The sequence below is a fragment of the Letharia lupina genome (assembly GCF_014066315.1).
Source record: "Letharia lupina isolate WasteWater1 chromosome Unknown contig_15, whole genome shotgun sequence".
Classification (NCBI taxonomy): Eukaryota; Fungi; Ascomycota; class Lecanoromycetes; order Lecanorales; family Parmeliaceae; genus Letharia; species Letharia lupina.
This window is the reverse complement of record NW_023502984.1, coordinates 1,183,240-1,206,006: the sequence shown is the minus strand read 5'-3', so window position 1 is coordinate 1,206,006 and position 22,767 is coordinate 1,183,240. Positions and strand designations below refer to the sequence as shown.

Here is a 22,767-nt window from a genome sequence, read left to right as displayed (position 1 = left end):
CTGTTCATGGCCGGGATCAAAGAGGTCTGCTGCCTCTGGCGAGGAAACTGTGTATAGATATATGAAGACTTCCTGGATGTTTCCAGCCGTCAAAACCAATTTGAGGACTCGCTCTTCGAGGAAAGCTAGGCATTCGATGATTATTTGGCCTGCTTCCGCCCACATAACACACTCCACATACAGTCCACCGCCGCGTAACGATGCCGTGAGTTTCGTCCCCTGTTGCCCTCCACCCTAACTAGGCGCTTCGATCATTAAGTGAGGTCGCAGGGAATCCACATCCAACGTTCAGGGTAATCATTCCCAACATACCGACGGTCCGACCACCCCACAAATAGCGGGTCGGACTCGTGACAATATCCAAAACGTTGAACAGTATAACGCGTCCTTGTGGGCCAGGCAAGATGCCGGGCTCAGCCGGGACGAATCTAGAAAACAGTACGTGGAAGACTGGACTCAGGATTGGAAAAGGAGAGGCAATTGAAGATAGCGATACGCGAGGTATGCAGGCATCTTGATAACGGACCGCTCGCTCACAAGCGCTCAGGATAAATCGAAGCTTGGAGATTCAGGCCGAGACAAGAGTCTTGGCTAGACTGCCTGCCTTGTTGTCGCTGAATAGATGAGGCACGCCCAAGTCTAGGTCACCAGGCTTGTGTCATGGTATGGTCGTTGTGTAATAATGGTACTGGTCAAAATCTGGGATTGACTCTGCAATGATATGGCGTTCACAGCTTTGAAGGAAAAGTCAAGGAGGCAAATTTGAATGGACAGGCATTGCATTCAGGGCTTTTTGATTCGAGAGCCTCGAATGGTTCGTCCGCTGGGAATACGTAGCCTTAGAATTGCTCCAATTCATGAATGGTTCAGCTCAACAGGACCAAAGCCCCAATCACACCAGTGGCAACCACCAACCCTACCAGCATCTTCACTACTCCAGGCTCAAGCTTCTTGGAATCACTTTCGATTGACCCGGCAGTCTCAGCCATCACGCTCCCTGTCTTGGTTCCGCTGCCTTTCGCGCTGGACATGTCTTCCCCAACCAAAAGGCGTTCCACAGTGACCAAGGGCTTGTACCCTTTGTCTCTCCTGAACAGATAACACCCACGGGCACAAGTCCGATGGAAGAAACAGAAGTTACACAGAGATGGTGGGGAAGGTGATGTTAGAAGAATGAGGTGAGTGTGGATTTGGAGGGCTGGGAGGATATTGTAGATGGCTACTAAGAAATGTCTCTTAGCTCCTTACCTCCAAAATTTTGGAAATGACTTACAAAAGGTAGAGTATCTGGGAACATGGAATTATATGCTTCTAACGTGCCTAGTTTTGGTGGGAGGCAAGAATTTGTAGAGTAGCTAACATGGAGGCTCAACTGGCCGTAGCCTCCTCTCGATAACAGAGAGCAACGAGATGTATGCCGAAGTTCGCAGAGACCATGTTGCAAGCCACATCCTTTATTCCACCTCCCTTGCGAGAATAGTGTTCACACCACCTTCTCTGGCCGTTGTTCTTGCTGCATTGCCCTTATGCACTGTTCGTTGACCGAAAATTATCAAAATTAACTTTTGGTTCCATTGAGGCTAAATCCATACTGGCGATCACACATTTTGTGAAACGCCTACAAGATCCAGTCCATCGTGGATGATTTGTGGAAGTTGCTCGAGGGTTTTGGTGGGTTGTGTTTGTGAATTTTATGGCGGGCTTCGAAGTTCAGACGGAAGGATTCTTGACCTTCCTGTTCATGGTAGGGCTGAGGGTCTTGGCATAGCGCACGCAGGAGAAAATAAGAAGCACCGCAACACCATTGTACCAGCGCCATTAGGAATCGAACCTGATACGAACTAAATACCTCCAACAACAGCAGGTCGATTGACATTTCCGTCATGCGCGAGCTCGACATATAGACCTACCTGCTCTTCCCTTCAAACTTGAACGAGGAAACGCTGATTCTTCCATGTTTCGTGTCTCCTCTCTCCTCCGATGGCCCTCCAAGATACGTAGGAGAGCTCGACGCTCAAGGATCGCGACAATGCTCACCCTTTTGAGTGTCGTATGCATCTTGATCGCGCCCTTCTACTTGATATACAAGCCCCCGGCGTATCTAGTACGCTATTTCCAATGGCGGTGGCCGGATGTCCTCTGGCGCGTTTCGACGTCTTCAAAGGTCATTGCACTCACAATTGACGACGGGCCATCCGAATACACCAACGAAATAATGCAGATTCTTAAGTCAAATGGTGCAACAGCAACGTTCTTCATTATCGGATCGCAAGTCGCAGGGCAGGAGGAAACCCTACAAGATCTCATACGCAATGGAAATGAGCTGGGGAATCATGCGATGTACGATGAGCCTTCGCGATCCTTGAGCGATGCCACCCTCGTCGACCAGATTCATTCCGTTGAAGGAATACTCCACGAGGCATACACCACCATTGACGCAGAACATCCTCCCAAATACTTCCGACCAGGTTCAGGATTCTTTAGCGAAAGAATGCGCAAGATGCTGGGTAGATTGGGCTACCGGCTGGTCCTCGGCAGCATTTACCCACACGATCCGCAGGTTCCTTTTTGGCGTATCAATGCAAGACATATAATAAGCATGTTACGACCTGGAGGGATCATCGTCTGCCATGACAGGAGGAGCTGGACGGCTCCCATGCTACGAAAGGTACTTCCCGAAATTCGGCGTAAAGGATATCGCATAATTACTGTCACAGAGCTGTTGAAGGAAGCGAGGACGTGAGCTGCTTAGATGCATTCTCTTGTTCCGTATAAGAAAGGGCTCTTCTCTGTCGCCTGGTTTACGCAAATGAAAAAAATGAAGAAGCACAAGGTGAGTCTTCGTTTTTGTTAGAATTCAACAAGCTGAATGGCAGTAATCGACAAAGTTGGGCGACGAAGTGGGAGCAGAAAGGCAACGCTTGAATGAGACTCTTCGCGAGTTGATCCCCTTTCTGTTTACTGTCGATTTGCTCTCGAGCGAAGAAGCTGAGGGAGTCTCTGAAGGCTTCGAAGACATTTCCCCCAAAACAACCTTCGAAGCAGGCAGGCGTAATCTATAAAACGTTGCAAACTTGGGGCCTTACCATTTATGCCTGTCTATCCAAGATAAGTCTCAGGTGTACCTGTATTATAATACTTCATCTTTGAGCTTTGCCTTGCTCTTCGGGCGCCGATTCAAGTACAACCTGCGGCGCATGCTGAGATTGGTGTCCTTTTCCATCTGACCTCTGCACTGTCGACTTCGACGCATGTCCGGCCTGCCACTTTTCTTGGCATTCTTTCTCCCCGACCGAACCGGGAGCACATTGCTGTCCTTCAAGTGCCAAAAAAACGCCCTGGCAATATTGAAAGTGAACCTCGAGCCGAAATCCGGTTTACTCTACAAGACAGGTTCTTTGGGTCATTCTATCCTATAGTGTGTGAAATTCGAATAGGGAAAACTGCGACTTTTCCTGACAATCGGTGTGTTGGTGCTCTTGCGGACATTGTTTCGGCACAACGATCGCGAGGCAACATCAGTATATGAGTGTCTCACTGTTTCATGCCAGACACTTATCGTCGAATTTTCGCAACTTATCGTGACCATGGGCAGCCCTGGAGTCTTAGTACATAGTAGCCTACCGTTGGCTGTCTCCAGCTCTGAAGACTTGTTCGTATGAAGGCATCCCTTGACCACGAGAATTCTTGCACCGGCTAATTTCGTATGACATCAGCTTGGGAATACAAAAGATGAATCGCCCTCCAGAGATGGTATCTCGTTTTTTAAATACGCTTTTCTCCTAGCGAGTACAAGCTGCATCATCCTAACATTCTAGAGCAACGTGTTCCTTGAAACCACTACTGGCCCTCATCGAAAATTGAGGCCCCTCTCGATCATTATGTTGGAGGTCGTGTATTTTGATCTAGGCACTCATTATCTGCAGGTGGTGCCCATGGCAGGCTTGGTTCCTGTGTACAACTACAAGCAGGTTGGAAGACTGTGGGGGTTTGGGTCCTTTGACTTGATCGATGTGGGAGCCGACGGGGATTTCATGGCTGTGCCATGCTTGAGCAAACTCGAAGGAGGTGATAGACATCTCGCTACAGTACACTGGGACGACCAAACCCCTTTCCATTTGAAGTACGAGCGGAGATTCTGGGTAGGACCAATGGATCAATGTATTGATCCCCTTCACTCTTGTCGAGAAGTACGCCACGAAACTGAACCTTAGAGTCTAGATAATGCTCTGCGCCAGACGAAAACACTTTCTCCGAACAATCCTGCACAGTCTGGCTCATCGACCGCTCCCAGACAACTAGATTCCAAGACCCTCTCTGCGCAACCAACCTCCCGGACCGACCCAGCACAACAAGTTTCTTCGAGCGACGATGAACAGCACACTCCAACGACGGACGAGGACTACGAAGAGGCAGATTCCCTGTCAAAATGGATGCAAATCGTGGAATGAAGCGCTTGTTGTGGCTAAGCTCCCGGTTCCGAGTATGGTGGGTCGACCTTTGATTGATGTGAATGCTGACTTAGTTGGGTTTGGTATGAAAAGGAGTTGAAGTGATGGAAGTGGATTCAATGAATACGTCGATGCTCTTGACATATCCGAAGGGCTGTACGTGAAGAGGAGCGAGGGAGTTGAACTAGGAGAGAACAGGTATCTATACAAGCAGAAGAGGTCATTATGAATTCAGCTGCTCTACTGCCAGAGCTGCCTATCAAGGTTAGTTGCGTGAGATGTCAGCGCTAATCTTGAAATGTATAAGCGCCACTTGGGGGGGACAGATTGTCCGAGTCAGCCTGACAGGGATGGTCATTGGACCCGGTTGTGAAACTTGGTTTCTGCTGCAGCTGCAGGAGGAGGCAGAAATGCGGTGAGAGTTGAAGCGCTGCGAACGATTAATAAAGCTGTGACTGTGAGTCAGAATTCCTAAAGTCAATGTCAGCAAGTTGCAGTGATTGGACAGAAGGAATGAGGAGTGATGAGTGATTTGAGCAGATTGCGCACGGAGAGTCCGGGCCTTTGCCAAGTGCGACTCCACGAACCCCCATTACAATATCAACATCTTCTCTCCAAGTACTCTACATCATTGAAGTATACGGTATTTATATACGAGGCAAGACTTAGAAGTACCTACCTTATATCTGTCACCGGCGCCTTGCTGTAGGGTTAAGTAAGGTATTTACGGTAGATCTATAAAGAAAGCCTCGTCTCTGAACCGGTTACCTCTCAATCTCATCCCTCTTCCCGTCTCTCAAACTGCGCCTTCCAACCGGCTCTACCTCCTTACCCCCTTTTCGCTTATCCCTCCTATCAATTTTGCATCTATCCTCCGCTCTGGAATTTAGTGTGAGACTAGGAGAGCATGGATGAAATTTGAGATTATGAGTCAGAGTGCGTAGCGCACACAACTTTTGGAATTTTACCTTAGTGACCAAAAAGTGGGTGAAAAAAAGAAAGTGCGCTTGCGGACTTAGCGGCCTCCCTTGGCACTGCCAGTCGACTCGTAAATTGTTAAATGCCTGGAAGTCCCCCCACTTCTGCCTGATCTTTTCTTCTTCCTTCTTACATCCTTCTTCTTCTTCTTCACCATCTCACACCACATACCTGACAAGACATCCATTTGATATGGCTGCCTTGTAACTGAACACATATATCCCATCTCTCTCTTCTATCTCCTCAACAGACAGGATAGCAACATTGTTTCAACTTACACACCCCACCAACTCCACTCCCCTCAATCCCTCAGATCTTCCTACCCAGGAATATCTGAATCTACCGTCTGCTTCTCGCATTCGCACAGGTTCTCGCTTCACAGCAACCATTCCCCTACACGACCACCAGTCGTTCGTCACGGATACTCCACAGAAATGGCTTTCTCAACCCCAATCACCGCGGCTTCCCACGCCAGCAACCAATACCATCAGCTTCTCAGACCAGGACTCGGACTTTGTGCTCTTCCCATCCACCCCAACCGCCCACACCCCTTCGACGACTCGCAGGAACACCGACTTCGTTCCGGCGACGCCTCGTACGGTCCCTAATCAGCACCTTGGCCAGACCTACAACGGTCAGCAACAATATCAACCTCGACGTAACTCTACTCAGCAATTTTCACCTTCTGTATCTCCTGTTCAGAATCTACGAGTGAGCGGCATCATCCAAGGCACTAGGTCTCTATCTTCGTCTCCGTCTATGCAGCAATTCAATAGTCCTACCGGTCAACAACTGCGCTTTTACGCAAACTCGGCTCCTTCTTCGACGACTGGCTTGCACCAACAGTCTCCTCGAACGCGGCCTCCAGTTCCCCTTTTCTCGAATAGCACTGGGAACATTCATCAGCAAAATCTGTCTACTATGGCTCTCTCCCACAACTTTGAAGGTACCTCTTCTCCGGAGGCCTCTTCCAGTTCAGAGCCAGAGCTAATCATTGACCTTTCAGACGTCCCCTCTGACAACATGTTTGACTTCACCAACGCCGATTTCACTGCGGCGCCGGATTCGGACAATATTCTCTTCGATGGCTCCCTAGACTTCGGGACACACTTCGAACCAATCAACGATCCGGCGCCGGCGCAGACGTCAAACCTACAGACCGTGTCACCCAAAGATCTCATGGTCGACTCTATGTCTGCGCCTCCTTCAGGTGCTTTTACCGATCTAACAACCCCTGGCACCTCCGCCTACGACTCTCCATACATGGCCAACAGCACCGAGACCTCGCCACTTTACGCAGAGGAGTCGTTCGCTGACGACCCTGAAAAGTGGCCATCCCTCTTCGATCCAATCGAAGAAGAGACAAACACCGGTCCTGTCTCTCATTTCGCGGGTGCCAGCCCTTCGCCGACCTACACCGCTCCGAAGATGTCTCGCAACGACTCGTCACCCGGTCAGTCATCGTCCCGATCCTCTCATCAAGGCCGCCACTCTTTCACCTCTGGCGTCGCTCCAAAGCGAAGGGACAAGCCCCTGCCGGCCATCACCATCGAGGATCCCAACGACACAGTGGCAATGAAGCGAGCACGAAATACCATGGCGGCACGGAAGTCTCGGGAGAAGAGGGTGGAGCGGACAGAGCAATTAGTCGGCCAGGTCACACAGTTGGAAGCAGATGTCGACTACTGGAAGAAAATCGCCATCGGCATGGGACATGTCGAGTGACTGCTATCGAGGAAAAGGAAGTGTGTATGTGCTCAAACTTGTGATAAACATGGTGTATTGGGGTTGAGATACCACAATTAAGAGATCGGCAGTATGAGCTCCATTGGGACTGGAGCGATGACGCTGTCGGCCGAGGATTACCAGGAGAGAGAGGAAAAGGGGTTTTCTTATTCATTGATTCATGCATGCGATTGCGGCTGTTTACAGTATATGGATGGAGGTGTCCTTTGTTCTCCCACGACGGCCGGTTCTGATGTCTCCTGATCCTTCTGGTGACGGATTGTACTCGTGGCTATGATTGCGTCTTCACCATCTCTTTTACCTGTGCTTTACGCACCATCACAGACAGATAGAAAATGCGAAAAAAACAAGTCTTCCCTTTCGACAGTCGCACTTGCTTGAAACGTGCAACGGTACGGCTACTGTGCGACTCCTAAAGATCATCTACACAGGCAAGCTGTCAGAAGTAGTGACAAGTCGTAGTGATTCAGGAACCCCCATACCACCGACAGACCAACGGCACCTGAGATCAAAGTCTGTGGGTGTGCCAACCACCTTGCCGAGCCCTTGATCAAAACCGTAGTGCGTCGGGTCAACGAGTCGATATCAGCTCGAGAAGTAAAAGGCAGAAAGCGGACTCTCTATTAAGTATTACATGCCATCTTGCACGATCATGTTTGCCCTAATGGCCGAGCGCGCTGTCTCCGATAAGAGAAGCTGACGCGGGGTATCGGTACAACAAGGGGAGGAGGAGTGGGTATTTGAGCGAGTAACAACGACAACGACAACGACAACAAAGCAAAGACCAGGTATCAATCCGCTATCCTCCACGTCGGACACACACGACGGAAAGAGGGGGTGTACCAATCAGGTGTGGCTGGTGGAGACGAAGGAACCAACGCGATGAGGGAGGGTATTATGCAAATGAAATCGCTGATGTCCAGGGGTATTGACCATTTTTCTGTACTCTCATCGGGACATCCACTTTTAGGCGGCAGCTGAAACCGGAGTCTGCTCGTGGGTTCCAGTCATGTTTCCGATCTCGCCTTCGGTCATTGCTGGCTTCTCGGCGAGGGTCTCACCGGCGTTGGTCGCATCGGCTGGGGTGTCCGTCGGGAGCGGAACGTTGGCGGCATCCTTGCTGGCTGCTGGGGAGGAACCCTTTTGAGCACGGCTTGCTTTTCGGAGGAGCCCACCAAATCCACTGGAGGATTGCTTCTTGCCCTCGCCGTCAGTCAATTCGTTGTCGGATGTGCCCCCAGTCCTCCGCTCCTTCTTCGTCCCGAGGTTGCCGAAGAAAGAGGTGCGACGCTTATCGGTAGGAGAGATAGGAGAGGTAGCGGCCGCTGGTGTGGTTGCTTCAGCGGCTGTAGCAGGGGTTTCTGTGGTGGCTGCGGTGGTCTCAGCAGTGGGCGAGGTCACAGGGCTGTCAAGTTGCGGTGCGGTGGATGACAAAGTAGACTGCTCGTCCTTCGCCGGAACAGCTGATGGGACCTCCGTTGAAGCGGGGGTTGCAGCATCCTTCTTGCCAAAGATACTACCGAAGATTGAGTTTCTCTTGTTTGGCTTTGGTGCAGTCTCCCGAGTGGAGGAGGCTGGGGTGGTCTCGGCAACGGTAGATTCTGCACCAGCGACCGGTGCCACGCCTGAGGCACCGACACCAGTGGCGGCTTCTTCAGCAGGAACGACAGGCTCCCCAATAACACGAGATGCTATGAGAAGTTAGACTGAATACAGTGGAAGGGGAAGATATCGGGTTACTAACCAACAGCAACGGCGTCAAAGTCGCCAGTCTTAGCAACACCCTGTTGCTTGGCCTCCTTCTCAACGCGCCTATCCTCCTTGGCCTCTTCCTTCAATTCCTGCTTCTCAGCCATTTTCTCGGCCTTGTCTTCGTGCTTGATCTCCTTCGCGACAGCTTTATCCTCTTTTTGAATGGCTTTGTCTTCCTTCTTCTCGGCCTTCTCCTCCTTCTTGAGCTCCTTCATGTCGGCTTTGTCTTCTCTCTTGATCTCCCTCTTAATGGCCTTGTCTTCGGCCTTGTCTTCCTTCTTTTCCTCTTTATCTAGGTTCTTGTCCTCCTTTTTGCCTAGGAGGCCTCCGAATATACTGGAACGTTTGTTGTTGCGAGATTGAGAGCGGTTCTTCTTTGCCGCCTTGGATTTCTCTTCCTCGGAGGTAGAGCCATTTCGAGCCGCGGCTGCGCCAGCAACAGCACCCACAGCAGCACCACCAGCAGCGGCCTCACCGACGTGTTCGCCGGTGGTCGCACCGTTAGCAGCGCCTGTAGTCGTGCCAGAGGTCGTACCAGTGGTCGAGTCCGCGACAGGGTTGGGAGCGTCGCCGGTGGTGATGCCGGTCGCTGTCTCAGGCGTTGTGTCGAACGCAGCGGCGGCTGCCTCAGGAGTGGTGTGGGTCGTAGTGTCTTTGGTCCTACGTTCGCGGGATTTGCTAGCCATCATTCCTCGAGATCGAGAGCGAGAAGTACCAGTGGTGGCAGCGGCACCAGCACCTATGATATATCAGCATGCGCATCGTGCAAGCTATCCTAATGAGCCAACATGCCGTATTTCTCAAGCTGACTCTTGTAGCCAGAGCTGCCAACGATGCCTTCACGTGCAGTCTTGGCTTCAGCTGCCTTGGTCTCGATTGTCACCAACCAGGCATCCTTCTCTGACTTATTGATGGCTTGGAAATTGTGCTTGTGGCCATTGAGACTGAATCCAAAGTCGTTGAAGTTGCCCTTTACCACGTCGGTAACATCGGCCTAGGGTGTACAGACCACGTCAGTAGGCTAATCCTTGAACGGGTAGGTAGGATACTGACCAGATTGAACATGCCTTGGGGATGACCCTTATCCTCAGCGCGCTTAGCGTAGAAGAGAAGACCTTTACCCGTTTGGCTGGCATGTGCAGCGTTGGGATGTGCGATGTCCTTTGACTTCTCGTTGCTGAGGTATCCAGAGAGGTGTCCATGTTCCAAGGGTGCATCGCTGAGCCAGAAGTACTTTTTGGAGAAGATGAGACCCCTAAGCGAAGGAAGGCGCCATGTTAGATATGCATCAAACCTTGGCGAGAGCGAATAAGGCTTACTTGAGGCCAGGACCTTTGTAGTTCAGAACGCCCTCATTGATTGGGTGAGACTCGACCATGACCTCCCCCTTTCCAACCTTCTCCTCCTTGGTCACATTGCTGACATTAGGGGCAGTAGGAGCAGCGGCCGTGGCACCATCGGTCACTCCATTCATCCCTAATTCTGGTCGGGACTCAGGGGACAAGTCCGAGGTGTTTTGATCTCGAATGGGGTCACTGGTAGCTTGGGACGCAGTTGCAGTGATGGGCACTTGCCCTGCCAAATGCTGCTCAGTAGCTGCAGACATGGTTGTATATTTGATGTTCTTGTCTGATGTGAAAAGGTGTCAAGTTGGATGGTTAAGGGTTCAGTGTGGTTGTGCGATTGACTCGTTGATGGATTTATCAACAAAGGCAAAGCTTTTGTTTTGTGTAGGGTATAGGTATCTCTAGGACACTAAATCAGTGAATAGAGAATGAAAAGAAGGAGGACAAGTTGATGCAGAGTCAATGGAGGTGAAGAAAATGTTGAGAAGTTGGAGTTGAAGTGTGCCAAATGAAGGGAGAAGGGAGATTGTCTCGAAAGCTTTTTGGGTTTGGATTTTTTTATTTGGAGACGCGAAGGCGCTAAGATTGCTTGCTTTTAACTAGCGGGAAATGGGAGTAGTAAAGTACCTACCTTAAGGTAATCTCGGGTACGCTAGTATCATAGCCGATGCCAAGGTCAAAGTCTCGAGGTCTCCTTGCAGTTTGATTCGGCGAGCACTGCTGCTTTGAAACAGAGGATACTGTACTGTAAAAGTATCAAAAGTGAGAATTAATGTCGGGGATAACTCTGCAAGTCATAAAAGGATATTAATACAATTGCCCATATCTACGGAACCCTATCTATCCACTCTGTCCCAGAAATGGTCCAAGCATATTTTATCTGCGAACATATGGTGAAAAGAGACCTTGGTCGCATGACCGCCGCCCTCGCTGACAAGCATGAGGCGCATTGTCACTCTGCAGGTCAGTAGGCATGTGGCCATGTGCTCAACTCCTCCAACGAGTGAGTGGACTGGCAGGTTGTGTGACCCGCAACGTCCGCTATCTCGACTTTCACTTTACAGACAGACACTTCTTTTTTCATCTCGATCTCCACAGCCAATGATAATGTACACAAATTCCCGATAGCCTTATCTATCTACATCCAGACTTTTGCAGACTAGTCTGCGAAACATCCATGCACAAACGCTGGTAACCCATCAAAACAGGATCCGTTCGTCACGTTCCTCTCACAAGACTTTCACATATGGCCTTGCCTTCCTGCGTCTCGAACTATCCACTCGGGATTTTAGCCTTCCTAAAACTCCTGGCGCTATGCGAAAGATCGACCCTGACCCATGGACACCCCTACCCCAAAACCTCAGGTGCGTTTGCCTTTGACGGGCTATCATACAGCAGATTTCATCCACTCGTGAGCAGCATGTACCTGAAAAAGGTGAGCAAAATGTTGATCGAATTAGATGTTCGGAACTTACTTGGTAATGGCGTCCATTCTCTCGCTTGTAAGTTTGAGGGTTATCTTCAGCAACTCCTGTGAGATGTCCGAGTGCTGATCCTGCATCTTCCTCCATTGATCATCGTCCAGCATCCACGTGACGCAATTCCTCTCTGCGTAAGTCGTCGATGTCCTCTCGGTAGCTGAGAAAAAGGGAAGCTCTCCACAAGTCGTGCCAGCCACAATGAGCTCTGAGTATTTGCCTTGGGGAAAGTCGTACTTCGCTTTGAGCATGCCCCTTTCCAGCAGGTAGAAGCCATTGGGCCGATCGCCGGGATTGTAGAGCACGGTTCCAGCGGCATACTCCTTGCGTACGAAAAACGACGCCGTCTTGTACCAGAAATCTTCATGCTTATTGGAGACGGTCGAAAAGGTCTGCAGAATGAGCTGTAGAGGTTGGTGATAGTCCTGCCATCTTTGAGGTGGTGCAGGGTTCTGTTCGCTGAGAGTCGCTGTGGCTACCTGGTGCAGATGATGCCTTCGTGGGGAGTTGAAGATAGTATCCGAAGATGGTATACTGGTCTGCTCTGGCTTCGGCACTTCTGTGCAGGCATTAGTAGATTCACTCAGCAGCTTTAGAGCAGGCTTACCCAGGAAAGCAGGAGTCGACTCTGTCTCTACCTCGAGATCCTGCTGATGATAGAACGCCTTCAAAAGCTCATTCTCGCAGTACTCCAGCGCCGAATTGAGACTCCTAGAGTAGTAGACGCCGTCATCATCGTCAAAGAGTCCTACATTACGGAGGCTCTTGCCAACATCGCTCTTCATCTCGAGACCGCACATGACCAATTGAACTCCCTGTTGAATGAGTAGCCTGTTAGTCCGCTTAAAGGCTTCTCCGGCCGAGAAGTCGACGCCGTCCACGTTGTATAGATCGAGTACAAGGAAGCGGATTGGTTGTTTTCGAAAAGACTCTTCCCGCAGCAGTTCCCGGATCTGCTTCTCAACGCCCACAATGGTACCGAAAAACAGATAGCCTGCAAGCTTCATAACGTGAACTTGTTTGCCAGCTTCAAGCAGGAAACGCTGCTGAATTGGATGTCTCCGAACTGTCGAATTTGCCACGCCTCCGTAGAGCTTCCCACGGATGGCAGATACTTGGGATGTTTGGAGGACAAAGCTGACACAGGCCAATACGATGCCCACAAGAATACCGACGACAAAGTCATAGGCTCCCATAGTAACGACGATAATAAGGATCTGTAAATGGTAAGCTCGAGTGATTCACCATAGTAAAGTGGAAGGCAACGTACGGTAAGATATTCGAGGCGGTGCACTTTGCCCCATGTGTCTACCAGGGCTTCCTTCATTAGATCCAGTCCCAAATAGAATATGAGTGCGCCAACGACCATGATCGGAATAAAGCCGATGATGATTGGTCCGATGACAAGTATACCAAAGGTTGCAGCGGCCAACATCACACCAGCAATTCGACTGTCCCCTCCACTTCTCATAAACAGCACTGAGTTCGTGTATACGAGATAATTCTGTTCTGTAGTCAGCGAAGTGCTTCAGCCGCACAACCAAGAAAGAAGTACCTGGATACTCCCGCAAAATCCCGACAGGGCGTTCGATATGCCATGTGCTCGGAGCTCACGGTCAACGTCGACGTTGTCCTCTCCAGTCGACAGACCTAAAGCTGGAATGTTGATGGGAACATGGAGGACCCCGAAAAAGGTCAATGCAAGCATTGCAGGCACCGATGATAAAATGGCCCTCCAGTCCGTTAGTCTCCAATTGTAGAGCTCGTAGAAAGAATAGAAAGGTTTCCCAGCGTCTGGTGCAGCAAATATCCACCCTCTGTTGCGTAGTTCGGGTATAGTGAGTTCTTCAATGGCGGCAACGTAGAAATAGAACACTGCAATGATGGACAAGAAAAATGTAGCGTCTGTCAAGGGATGCTTCATCCATCGTTTCGCGTTTTGAAGGACGATAGCCAGGATCAAAGGTATGATCCAAAGAGCCACGGTATCAGACCGGAAGAGCTTTTGCAGGGTCGGTATGTTGTACTCCAAGTTGCCGTCAAGCCTCGCAGAAACCTCCAATCCTGTCGCAACCAGAAACCATCCAACACCACCAATGCATCCGATCAGAATGTGTCGAGGGAAAAAACCGATCAGGGACCCAAGCTTGCATAATCCCATGATGTAGAAAACCGCCCCTGTGAGTACGGAACTCATGGCGTAAGCAGCAATCGTAGTGGCGAGCACAGCGGCCTTTTTGTCTTCGCCCTCGCCCACCTTTGCGAGAATGGTGAATGCCATCTTATGAAAGAAAGGGACAACTTCGATCTTGAAATTTGTTAGCACTGTATCCTCTGAAGTCTGAGCGGGTTCTACCATTTCGGAGCCTATCCCTCCTTTGAAGATGCTACCGCCGAGAGAATATGTTAGCTGCGAAACAATGCAGCTGACATAGAACATTGAGATTCCCTCGGGTCCGAGACCCGTGAAAGTAGCATTGCCGAGAGGGAATAAGATCATGCCTGACCCAAAAATCAGCGACTTGCTCTGACAGGTACTCAATTTTTCTTGACTCACCGTAAGACAGAGCATCAAGGATGTTAAGTAGCAGTCCAAGTATCACAGGAGGCACAAAGCTAGCTGGTTGGCGAAACCCATACTCCAATACATGCTGCCGATCCCATGACTTAGGGTTGGAGGCAACTCTGAAGATACGAGTGCTCTGTTCTCTGGATCGTTGCAAGACGGCTCTTATCTGATTTGTCGGCTCAGGTTTAGCTACCAGCTGACCCTCAAGATCTTTAATTGAACCATAAGCGGTTCTCTTACCCAGTAGTGTTGTCCGCTCACTCGGTTGTGAGATGATTCCCTCCCGAACAGTGACTGGGTGCACGCCTGCAGTAGAAGGGGATTCGTCTTCGTCTGTCCCGTGGCTGTCTTCTTCGGTTGGAGGAGAGTTTCTTATCAACTCAGTCAAAGCTGAGTGGCACTGTGATTTTTGTGACGAATGCGAGCTTTTGGGAGATGTGGGCTCGGAGACCTCTTGGATAGCCTCTGGACGGGAAGAAGTATTTGAATCATGACGGATTAGATCATCTTGGTCTAACTGACTGCTTAGGTGAGAGTGGTGCTGTGCTGTAGAGGGAGTGTGATGTCGTGAGGGGGAATGCTCGCTGCGGTTCGAGGCAATGTAGGACAGAGCCCACGACGCGAGTTCTGCAGTATCCTCTCGTACACCTTGCGAGGCATTTCTTGTGACATTGAACGGAGCTGTCGACATTTAGTACGCTACACTTGGTAGAGTCTGAATGGTTTGGAGCGCACCATGGGAGTCTTGGAAAGAGTGTTGAAAATACGATCTGGCGGGTGTTTTCTGGTTCAAAGAAGAGGAAAAGGACATCCTTGAGGGAGAAGACTCGTTTCGTTGGCGAAAGAACCCACTGGCACGGTCCTCAATTTCGTCCGTGCCTTCATGGTCACTGCCGTCCGCACTGGAGGGCATAGGTTCTTGTCCACGGATTCGAGCAAATTGTGATCCACTCCTGTTCCTGCCACTACCAATCGACTGATTGCCTGGCATTTCCAACGTTCTCTGAGAGTCCTACGAGCGCCCCACGTTCCGGGGTCTCTTGGATCCCAACAGATTCCAACAGGTTCACGACATAAGGCGTGATACGTGCAGATGCATGGCGATGTGAGCAAGCAAATGACTGGATGTGCCGCAAGAACGGCAACCCGAGACTTGCAGGGTAAGCAGAAAAAGGCCAAAAAGAGATTGAATGAAGAAGGGAAGAGAAGAGAATGTGGTAGTGTACTCCATCATGCCTTTGAGTGAGTCGATTTACTTTTCGAATTTTGCGGTTTGCTTAGTTGCTAGTTAAGGGTACCCCACTACAAGTTTAAGCTCGAGATTTTTTTCCCAGTTTTACCTTTCCCCACCAACCCCTCAGCGCCGCCATACTTTAGTGTAGCTGGGATGCATGCGGAGAATGCATACCTAGGTAGGTATCATGCATGTTCAGAGAGTATGTCGGGGTGATCTCGCCGCTGCATAATCGGGAACTGTGAGCACTGTATGTAGGTGAAAAGAATTCGATAGCAATTGTCCTATTATTTGGCATCGCCTCTCCTTCGCCTACTTGTACGCACCAAGTGGGGAAGACCTTCCACTTCCCCTAGATTCCGTACCGTCGGATGGCATTTATGGCGGTCTGATCAATGCTTTGCATTGAAAGATCTTTCATTCGACACGCACAGCAAAGCGTTGCTTCTGCTGTCATCCATCGTCACTCGAAAACAATTGCAGTGAGTCGGCTGCCGTCCATCTCCGGTTTTCCTCGCAGACAGAATACCCCGCCTCTCATGCATAATGCAGGCTCTAAAATGGGCGTCGCTAGGGATGTATACCTCACTCGCGCCAGTGCTAGCCAAAGCCGTTGAAGGCAACACCCGTAGATCAGTGCGGAGTAAAAGCTACGGAATGACTTTGACATAAGTCGAAGGAGCTTTCTTTGGATGTCAGATATTGGGTTGCTCCATGGGGAATTTTAGGCTCACCTTGCCGCTGTAGCACCGAAGATCGACAGTCAAGCCGTCCACCTTGTAGGTACTCCAGCACTGGAGCAATGTCGCGTAGTCTTTAGCTTAGCTTTTGCAAATATCCCTGAGCGATCAATCGTTCGACATCCCCCTGCCTCACAAAAAACTGGCTATTCTTCGTCAACGTGATAGCCCTGACAGCTGTGCATTAGTACCTCCACTCCCAACATGGTGTCCTATGGGGAAGACAAGCATACCCATACTCAGTCTGAATTTCCCCAGCATCCTTCAATACCCTCACATCAATGAACAGATCTCGTGGGGGTTCCAAGCTCCCCGTCAAATCAATATCCGTCCATTGCCCTTTGTATGCTGCCAGCATGTCCCCATATTGGCGAATGTACTCCTCCTCCTCCGGACTCAGCGAGCTCTGATTCCCTGCCTCTGAAGCCATGCCTGACCCTTCTCCATTGCCCTGCCGGCCAGCCTGTTGCTCTTGATCCAGAATATCCTTACCACTCCAGCACATCTCCTCGAGCTTGTCAGATCGGACTCGATGGTAGGCAAGGAGACACCGCTTGTTACGGCGCATGCAAAGATGATTGACCAGGACAGAACATGCGGTGGCTGGTTCAGAGGAGGGGTTGAAGGAGCCTTCGAAGGGAGCCAGGATGTTGGAAACGTCTTTGTCGAGGTCACGTACTTCGCGTGTCGTTTCTCGGACGAGCTCGGTCTGATAGTGTGGTAGATGAACTAAGGCCTGTGTTCTTTTGGCATGTTGGACCTGGGGCGGTAGTCTTCAGTACCCTTCCAATTGTTTGTACTTCTAATGTGGGGAGAACTCACAAGCTTGAAGGCATCGTCACCATACATGGTGACTTTTGAATCAATCTTTAACCCAGCCAAGCGTATGCACAGTTGCTCAAAGCTGTAAGATCCACCTCATCTTTGCCATGGATGCCAAATGCTGTAATGGTATGCTTGGCAGTCGCGAAACAAAATCTCGCGTCTTCACGAACAATGCCAAGACCGGGCCTACTCTACCCGCAAGCCGAAAATCACTTGGCAAGGATATAGACATCAATCACTTTGTCCATCGATTCTTGTGCCATTGCGCCATATATAAATTGTGTTCCGACACACAGCAGCCAATGACGGCAGCACCTTTGATTGGCTCGAAGGCCTCTCCTTTTCTTGCAGAAAGATAGTATTTATTAGGATGTCGAAATGAAAATCCTCTGGTACTCTGTTGGTAAGAAGTCCTATTCCCACAAGCCGTTGTCGAGATTCTCGACGACTCTTTGCAAACTACCTAGACTAGCTCTACTTTGCCCACACTATGTCTTATGTCATACATGAATAATCCTTCGAACCCTGGTACTCGTGCCTTTGTCCATCGTCCAACACACTCCTCTCCAGCCTTGAAACCTAGAGCAAGATAGACGGTGGCGTATCAGGATATAGCGATGGACTCTTTTCTGTACCATGCTCCTTAGACTTTCTCTACGAGTAGGCTTTTCTTCTTGAGAAGGACATGCTTACGGTAGTCTAGAGGGGGGGTATGCCGTAATGAGCTTGCGATATGATTGGCCCCCGAAGCGAGGAACGAGTGTAGGGCTGGCCATAGGGTACCCCGCTAAGCGAGTCTGAATTACTGAGACTAGGTAGGGCAGACCTGAGAAGCATTGACGTCCGCCACGATCTTCACAAGATATCGGCCCTACTCTGCTTAGTCATAAGACAACTGGAACATTCCGGAGAGCCGGAGAGCGACAATGGAAGCATGCTGTCGGGAACCTGCAGTATCAAAGTAATTGTCTTGGTTATGCTTGCTCCACGTTCCGTGGACCTGCCCGCTGAGCTGTTGACACCCGTTCACAAAGTCTACTCCGATAGGCGCAAAGTGCTCCGCTGACATGACGTCCCACGCGCGTTTGACAAGCTGATCTTAAAATTCCTGAAGCTTTGTTTCGTGGTTCGAAAGGGTCCTTAGTCCGTCAGAGGGAATGGTGTGGAGGGATGAGGCCCTTGTTGCCAGGAAACTCAGCAGAAAAGGGTTGGAGACCGGAGTGATGAAAGACCGCTTAATGCGCTATTCAATGCTCCGATTTCTTCGCCGAATTGGCGCATGACTAGGTGGAGTAGGATTTGGAAAGTCTTATTATAAATTCGATTTGCAAAGAGAACTCTATAACACCAGCGACAGCGCCTTCTATAAATGGATAAGAAGACCAGGGTATCTCCCTCCGCCCAAGAAATGAGGATACCATAGATGCCCCAAGACAACTCCGGTCAGGCAGGGTTTCAACTCAGGTGAACTCACGACCGATCTCTTTGTTGGGCAAACCACTCATCAGACCCCATCTCCGGTTCTGCGTCCTCATGCTCGCTTTCGAAGTCGTTCAGAACGGGCGAATATGCTGGCGTCTGGTATTCTCCGGCCTGGATGCTCATCGAATGATTGATATGTTCGTTACCACTGGTACTAGGATATTGAGGATGGCTTTGATCATAGCTTGCCAACATTGGGTCAAGCTGTGAATTGCCGCTCATCATCTGCTGTCCGCTATCCTCGCCCTGGAGCTCGTGATGATATGCACCTGGAATCCCTATCACTGGCAGTGCCGGGTGATGGTACTCGGATGGACCGTCGATCGGATGAACGAAGACATCCTCGACATGGCCAAGATGGGCCATCCTTTGATTCGGATGGCTTGTCGTCTGGTAGTATTGGTTGTGAAGAGCTTGCTGGTTCAAAGCGGCAGGCAGAGGCTTCCCAGGATTATGTGTTTGGTAAGAGGACGGATGATGAAAAAGTTCCGCGGCGTCGAAACCATTGGGGTCGTACTCGTCAAGGGATGTTCCGCTTGGCGTGTAGCTGGTTTCACGGTAAGGCCTTTTTGATTTCTTAGGCTTCAGTGACCAGCCTGCTCCATTTGGTGCATATGTATAGTCCGAGCCATTGTCGCTTAGCTCGTCTTCTGAATCACCTGCTCTTCCTTTGCGCTTGCGGTTCGTGGCCTTGGCTGTTTGTGGCTGGAATTTATAGTCCGGGAATGCTTTGGCGTGATTCTCTCTTTCGACCTTGGCCCACGCATCAAATTGCTTCCGAATTTCTGGAGGCTCCATCGCCCAGCTCTCGCCAGCAAGCGAAGATATTTTCTGGTGATTGGGCGACTTCTCCCATGCTCTGGCTCTGTCTGCGTATGCGGATCTGTACAGGATGAAGGAGTTCGAGGGACGCTTCACGAAGTTATCTTTCTTTGCCTCCTCTCTCCTATCTTCTACAGATCTGTTGACCCAGGTCTCCGTGTCTTTGATCTGGATGTTTATCATATCCTTTGTCAACTCACTGAGCGGACCACTAAGTGTCTTTGTTTTCACAGTATTCTTCTTTCGGGCAGCCTTCCGCGGTCTGGGGGAGCCTGAAGGATGGCGAGAGCCGGCGCCTAATCGGTTCTGCCTCGTTGATCGTGGTTGTGGCGCGCTTTGATCAGCCATCTCTGGTGTAGGAGGCGCTCTACCATGGATCATCGGGTTGGGGTATTGCTGTATGAACCGATCAATCTTCTGTTGATGCAGGACGGCTGCATTTGGACTTACGTGCTGCTGTTGGAGAGCATAAGGGTTGTACACACCCTGTTGCTGAGGATGGAAGACCTGCTGTCCGTATGCATCCTGCTTTTCATTAGCCTCTTCGCGTCGTCCGCCTTGAGACTTGCCAACCTCTTGGTGCGACTTACGAAACTCATATCCACGCCGAGGCCGTTCTGTTCCTGGTAGAGGCGAAAGCTTTTGTTGCCGTACTGGTCCATATACCACTGGCCAATCTCTGGCTCTGGAGTGTTATCGAATGAGGTGGCTCCAGAAGGTATATATGGGCTGTTGTCCAAGGCATATATGTTGGCTTGGTGCTCGCCTCGGGCGTTGTGCTGCACCAGGTGACCGAAGCCATCCTGAAGCTGGCGGCCGTCGACACTTGGAGGCGTTGGCGGAGGCTGTTTTACCATAGCCGCCACAGACATGATTGACGTATGGACGAGCCCGGATTGGAGCTTGCGTTATCCTGAGAATATGCCTGACTATTGTTGAGCTGGTTGGAATTTACCCAAGTACTACGTCGCCAAAGAGCGGTGTGTTCCCGACTTGACTGCCGCGTGTGAGTAACCTCTTCCCTAGTGTCTTAATTGGTAAATCTACCGATTGGCGTAGTCTCCAGATGCCCTATTCAAGGTGCTGCTCGATATGCCTAAGTTCTGAAGGGTTGCGGAGCTCACGTTGTCCGATAGAATTGTTGTTGACCGAAGTATGGAAATTCTGGAGGCTGGAGGTCTCAATCTTGTGTCAGAGATGTGGATCATGGAGGAAATAGAGGATTGACAAGGAAGTGGTCTCATCATGAGGTGATGAGTAGAACGCACCTGTTGCGGACATCTGGATTGCGGTCTTACCATGCCAACTCCGGATGCAGCAATCGGGAAGTGCAGCTCCAAGGCTTCTAGAAGTTATGCAGGCCCCAAAGCGGCGACGGTCACTACCCGCCAGATAGTCTTTGTCCGTTGCTGTCGACCCTGATTGCCAACACTGCCTACAGGAAGGAAAAGTTGGCGGCAGGGGAGGACTTCCTTTGTCCATAGGCAAACGGTGGCCATAGAGGTTAGAGGTGATGTTGGGACGATGTCCGCCGGAAGGAGTACAGTATGCTTCCAGCCCAGAGCCTCTTCGCCGGATCTGTCGACTAGACCATCTAATTCTTTCAAGCCAGTTGAAGGCTAAATGTGACTTCTATGAAGCTGATCTCAGCACCGAATGCATGATAGGCTTCAACCAATCATTGCAGGCATCACTGTACAGCTACCACGGTATCCTCCAGTGCGGTGGGAATGATCCAGAACGGAGCCCTGCTCTACTAGTGTGGCGCTAAATAAATGTGTTGACTGAACTCTGGGATCCACGACCATGGCATTCTCCCTCCCCAGTGTGAATATAGGATTGCGTGACATTCTCTGACACCTTTACAGCTAGCCTCTCCAAGTTGGGAGATCAGCAGCAGAGTCAACTCCAAGTCGATGCGTGCAGTTGGGATACCACATGTTTTACGGGTCAAGTTGACCATTCTGGCAGGGTGCTACAACGTGCACATTCCTCGTTTCTTCATGCGGACTGCAGTTCGTCCTTTTGGCCCCCAAAAGTTACCAAAACGAAAGCAGTCCAGGCTATTCTCCGATACGCTCAACAAGCCGCCATATCCTCAGCAATCGCAGGGAAAATGGTCCACTAATGCGAGGATGCGACTGAGACAGGGGTCAGGACGGATAGTGGCAGCATCGGGCTAGACCATAATTGATAGCACAATGTTGTTCAGACGTCGTCTGTTTACTTCCTGACTGACATTGTGACTTTAGCACGTTTCGAAGGTTGGTTGACGATGATCTCTCTAATGCTTGCGTCCAAGCAGCCGGAAAGCATATTAGACGCTCGCGTTCACTAGTCAGCTGGCAGCGGACGGCAGCGAGTTCACGGTTTTGAAACTTCTGATAGGTGGCCATCAGAGCCGGACCGTCTAGCGATGCCGTTACCAGCCTTCGTCAATGGCTTGGACCTCACAGTTTCTAACCGTCCACCGAGGAAAATTTTGGCGGAAGTTCAACGTTCCCAGTCGGGTGTTTTACCTGGAATGTAAGTGGTGCGCGCCATGCCGAAAACGTCGAGTTGTGGCACTAGAGACAAATTCATTCTGCGATAGGTAGGTCATGAATAACAAGAAGAAACTTGAGGCTGAATTTCGCTTCTAAGCATTCAGATTGATTCTGATCATGAGCAATTCATGTTACGACAAAATGCAAGGCTACAAGTTCCATCGGAGATTTTGTGTAGTGCATATTCCAGTACCATGGTTTCCTGATTCGAAGACTAAACTCTCATCATGCGCCGCTCGCAATGGCCGTTCTCTCCGCATCTGCTCCACACTATGACTGAGGATACGATCTCAAGTGTGGACATGGGGCGCATATATTCCAAATCCTAGAGCAAGCCTATCGAAGAGCAGCTGGTTTGTGTGCTTGCAACCGTGAGGCATGACTTGAATGGGATGCATTTAGTCAATGTGGAATTGAGTGATCGAGACATGCGAGAATGGGTGGAGGGAAAGCGTCCATGTACATTCAATCTAGTTCTAGGTAAGAGCTCTACTCGTACTCGTGTAATACAGTATCTACTCTTGTCAATGTTTTTGCACGTAGATACTCTGATATCGTTGACGAACACATTTTGTTTCGTATCTAACATCAGGTGAATATGGTGCACTGTCTGTAACCTCTTCCAACTCTCAATTTTCCCGTGGAAAATGACTCAACACATATGAAAAGTTGAAAGGGAAATAAGAGAAAATAAGCTCGTTAGTGTTTCGGAACATTCCGCAGAGAATGACGGCCATGTCTTGGCGCCGATCGACTTGAATTGGCGCCCGTAGTCACTGCACCATCCAACCATTCACT

At 50.2% G+C, this 22,767-nt stretch overlaps 7 protein-coding genes across 7 annotated transcripts; 3 read left to right on the top strand and 4 right to left on the bottom strand.

The window, feature by feature from the left end:
- Window positions 1–2,029: 2,029 nt before the first annotated feature.
- HO133_002738 (uncharacterized protein) lies at window positions 2,030–2,743 on the top strand (the record flags this gene model as incomplete). The annotated part of the gene is made up of 1 exon (XM_037293663.1): window positions 2,030–2,743. The coding sequence occupies one exon, from the start codon at window positions 2,030–2,032 to the stop codon at window positions 2,741–2,743; it is 714 nt and encodes a 237-aa protein (XP_037150492.1).
- A 1,138-nt stretch (window positions 2,744–3,881) lies between these two features.
- Window positions 3,882–4,451, top strand: HO133_002737 (uncharacterized protein; the record flags this gene model as incomplete). The annotated part of the gene is made up of 2 exons (XM_037293662.1): window positions 3,882–4,142; window positions 4,215–4,451. 2 exons carry the CDS (start codon window positions 3,882–3,884, stop codon window positions 4,449–4,451), a joined length of 498 nt encoding a protein of 165 aa, XP_037150491.1.
- Window positions 4,452–4,676: 225 nt separating this feature from the next.
- On the top strand, window positions 4,677–7,154 carry HO133_002736 (uncharacterized protein; the record flags this gene model as incomplete). Its single annotated transcript, XM_037293661.1, has 2 exons — window positions 4,677–4,715; window positions 5,757–7,154. 2 exons carry the CDS (start codon window positions 4,677–4,679, stop codon window positions 7,152–7,154), a joined length of 1,437 nt encoding a protein of 478 aa, XP_037150490.1.
- Window positions 7,155–8,141: 987 nt separating this feature from the next.
- On the bottom strand, window positions 8,142–10,533 carry HO133_002735 (uncharacterized protein; the record flags this gene model as incomplete). Its single annotated transcript, XM_037293660.1, has 5 exons — window positions 8,142–8,866; window positions 8,920–9,666; window positions 9,720–9,921; window positions 9,981–10,182; window positions 10,247–10,533. 5 exons carry the CDS (start codon window positions 10,531–10,533, stop codon window positions 8,142–8,144), a joined length of 2,163 nt encoding a protein of 720 aa, XP_037150489.1.
- A 1,141-nt stretch (window positions 10,534–11,674) lies between these two features.
- Window positions 11,675–15,311, bottom strand: HO133_002734 (uncharacterized protein; the record flags this gene model as incomplete). Its single annotated transcript, XM_037293659.1, has 8 exons — window positions 11,675–11,699; window positions 11,749–12,310; window positions 12,359–12,968; window positions 13,022–13,255; window positions 13,307–14,059; window positions 14,108–14,253; window positions 14,309–15,001; window positions 15,056–15,311. The coding sequence occupies 8 exons, from the start codon at window positions 15,309–15,311 to the stop codon at window positions 11,675–11,677; spliced, it is 3,279 nt and encodes a 1,092-aa protein (XP_037150488.1).
- Window positions 15,312–16,204: 893 nt separating this feature from the next.
- Window positions 16,205–17,143, bottom strand: HO133_002733 (uncharacterized protein; the record flags this gene model as incomplete). Its single annotated transcript, XM_037293658.1, has 5 exons — window positions 16,205–16,236; window positions 16,289–16,295; window positions 16,431–16,464; window positions 16,528–17,054; window positions 17,117–17,143. 5 exons carry the CDS (start codon window positions 17,141–17,143, stop codon window positions 16,205–16,207), a joined length of 627 nt encoding a protein of 208 aa, XP_037150487.1.
- A 1,446-nt stretch (window positions 17,144–18,589) lies between these two features.
- HO133_002732 (uncharacterized protein) lies at window positions 18,590–20,295 on the bottom strand (the record flags this gene model as incomplete). Its single annotated transcript, XM_037293657.1, has 3 exons — window positions 18,590–19,819; window positions 19,874–19,948; window positions 20,014–20,295. The coding sequence occupies 3 exons, from the start codon at window positions 20,293–20,295 to the stop codon at window positions 18,590–18,592; spliced, it is 1,587 nt and encodes a 528-aa protein (XP_037150486.1).
- Between the last annotated feature and the right edge of the window lie 2,472 nt (window positions 20,296–22,767).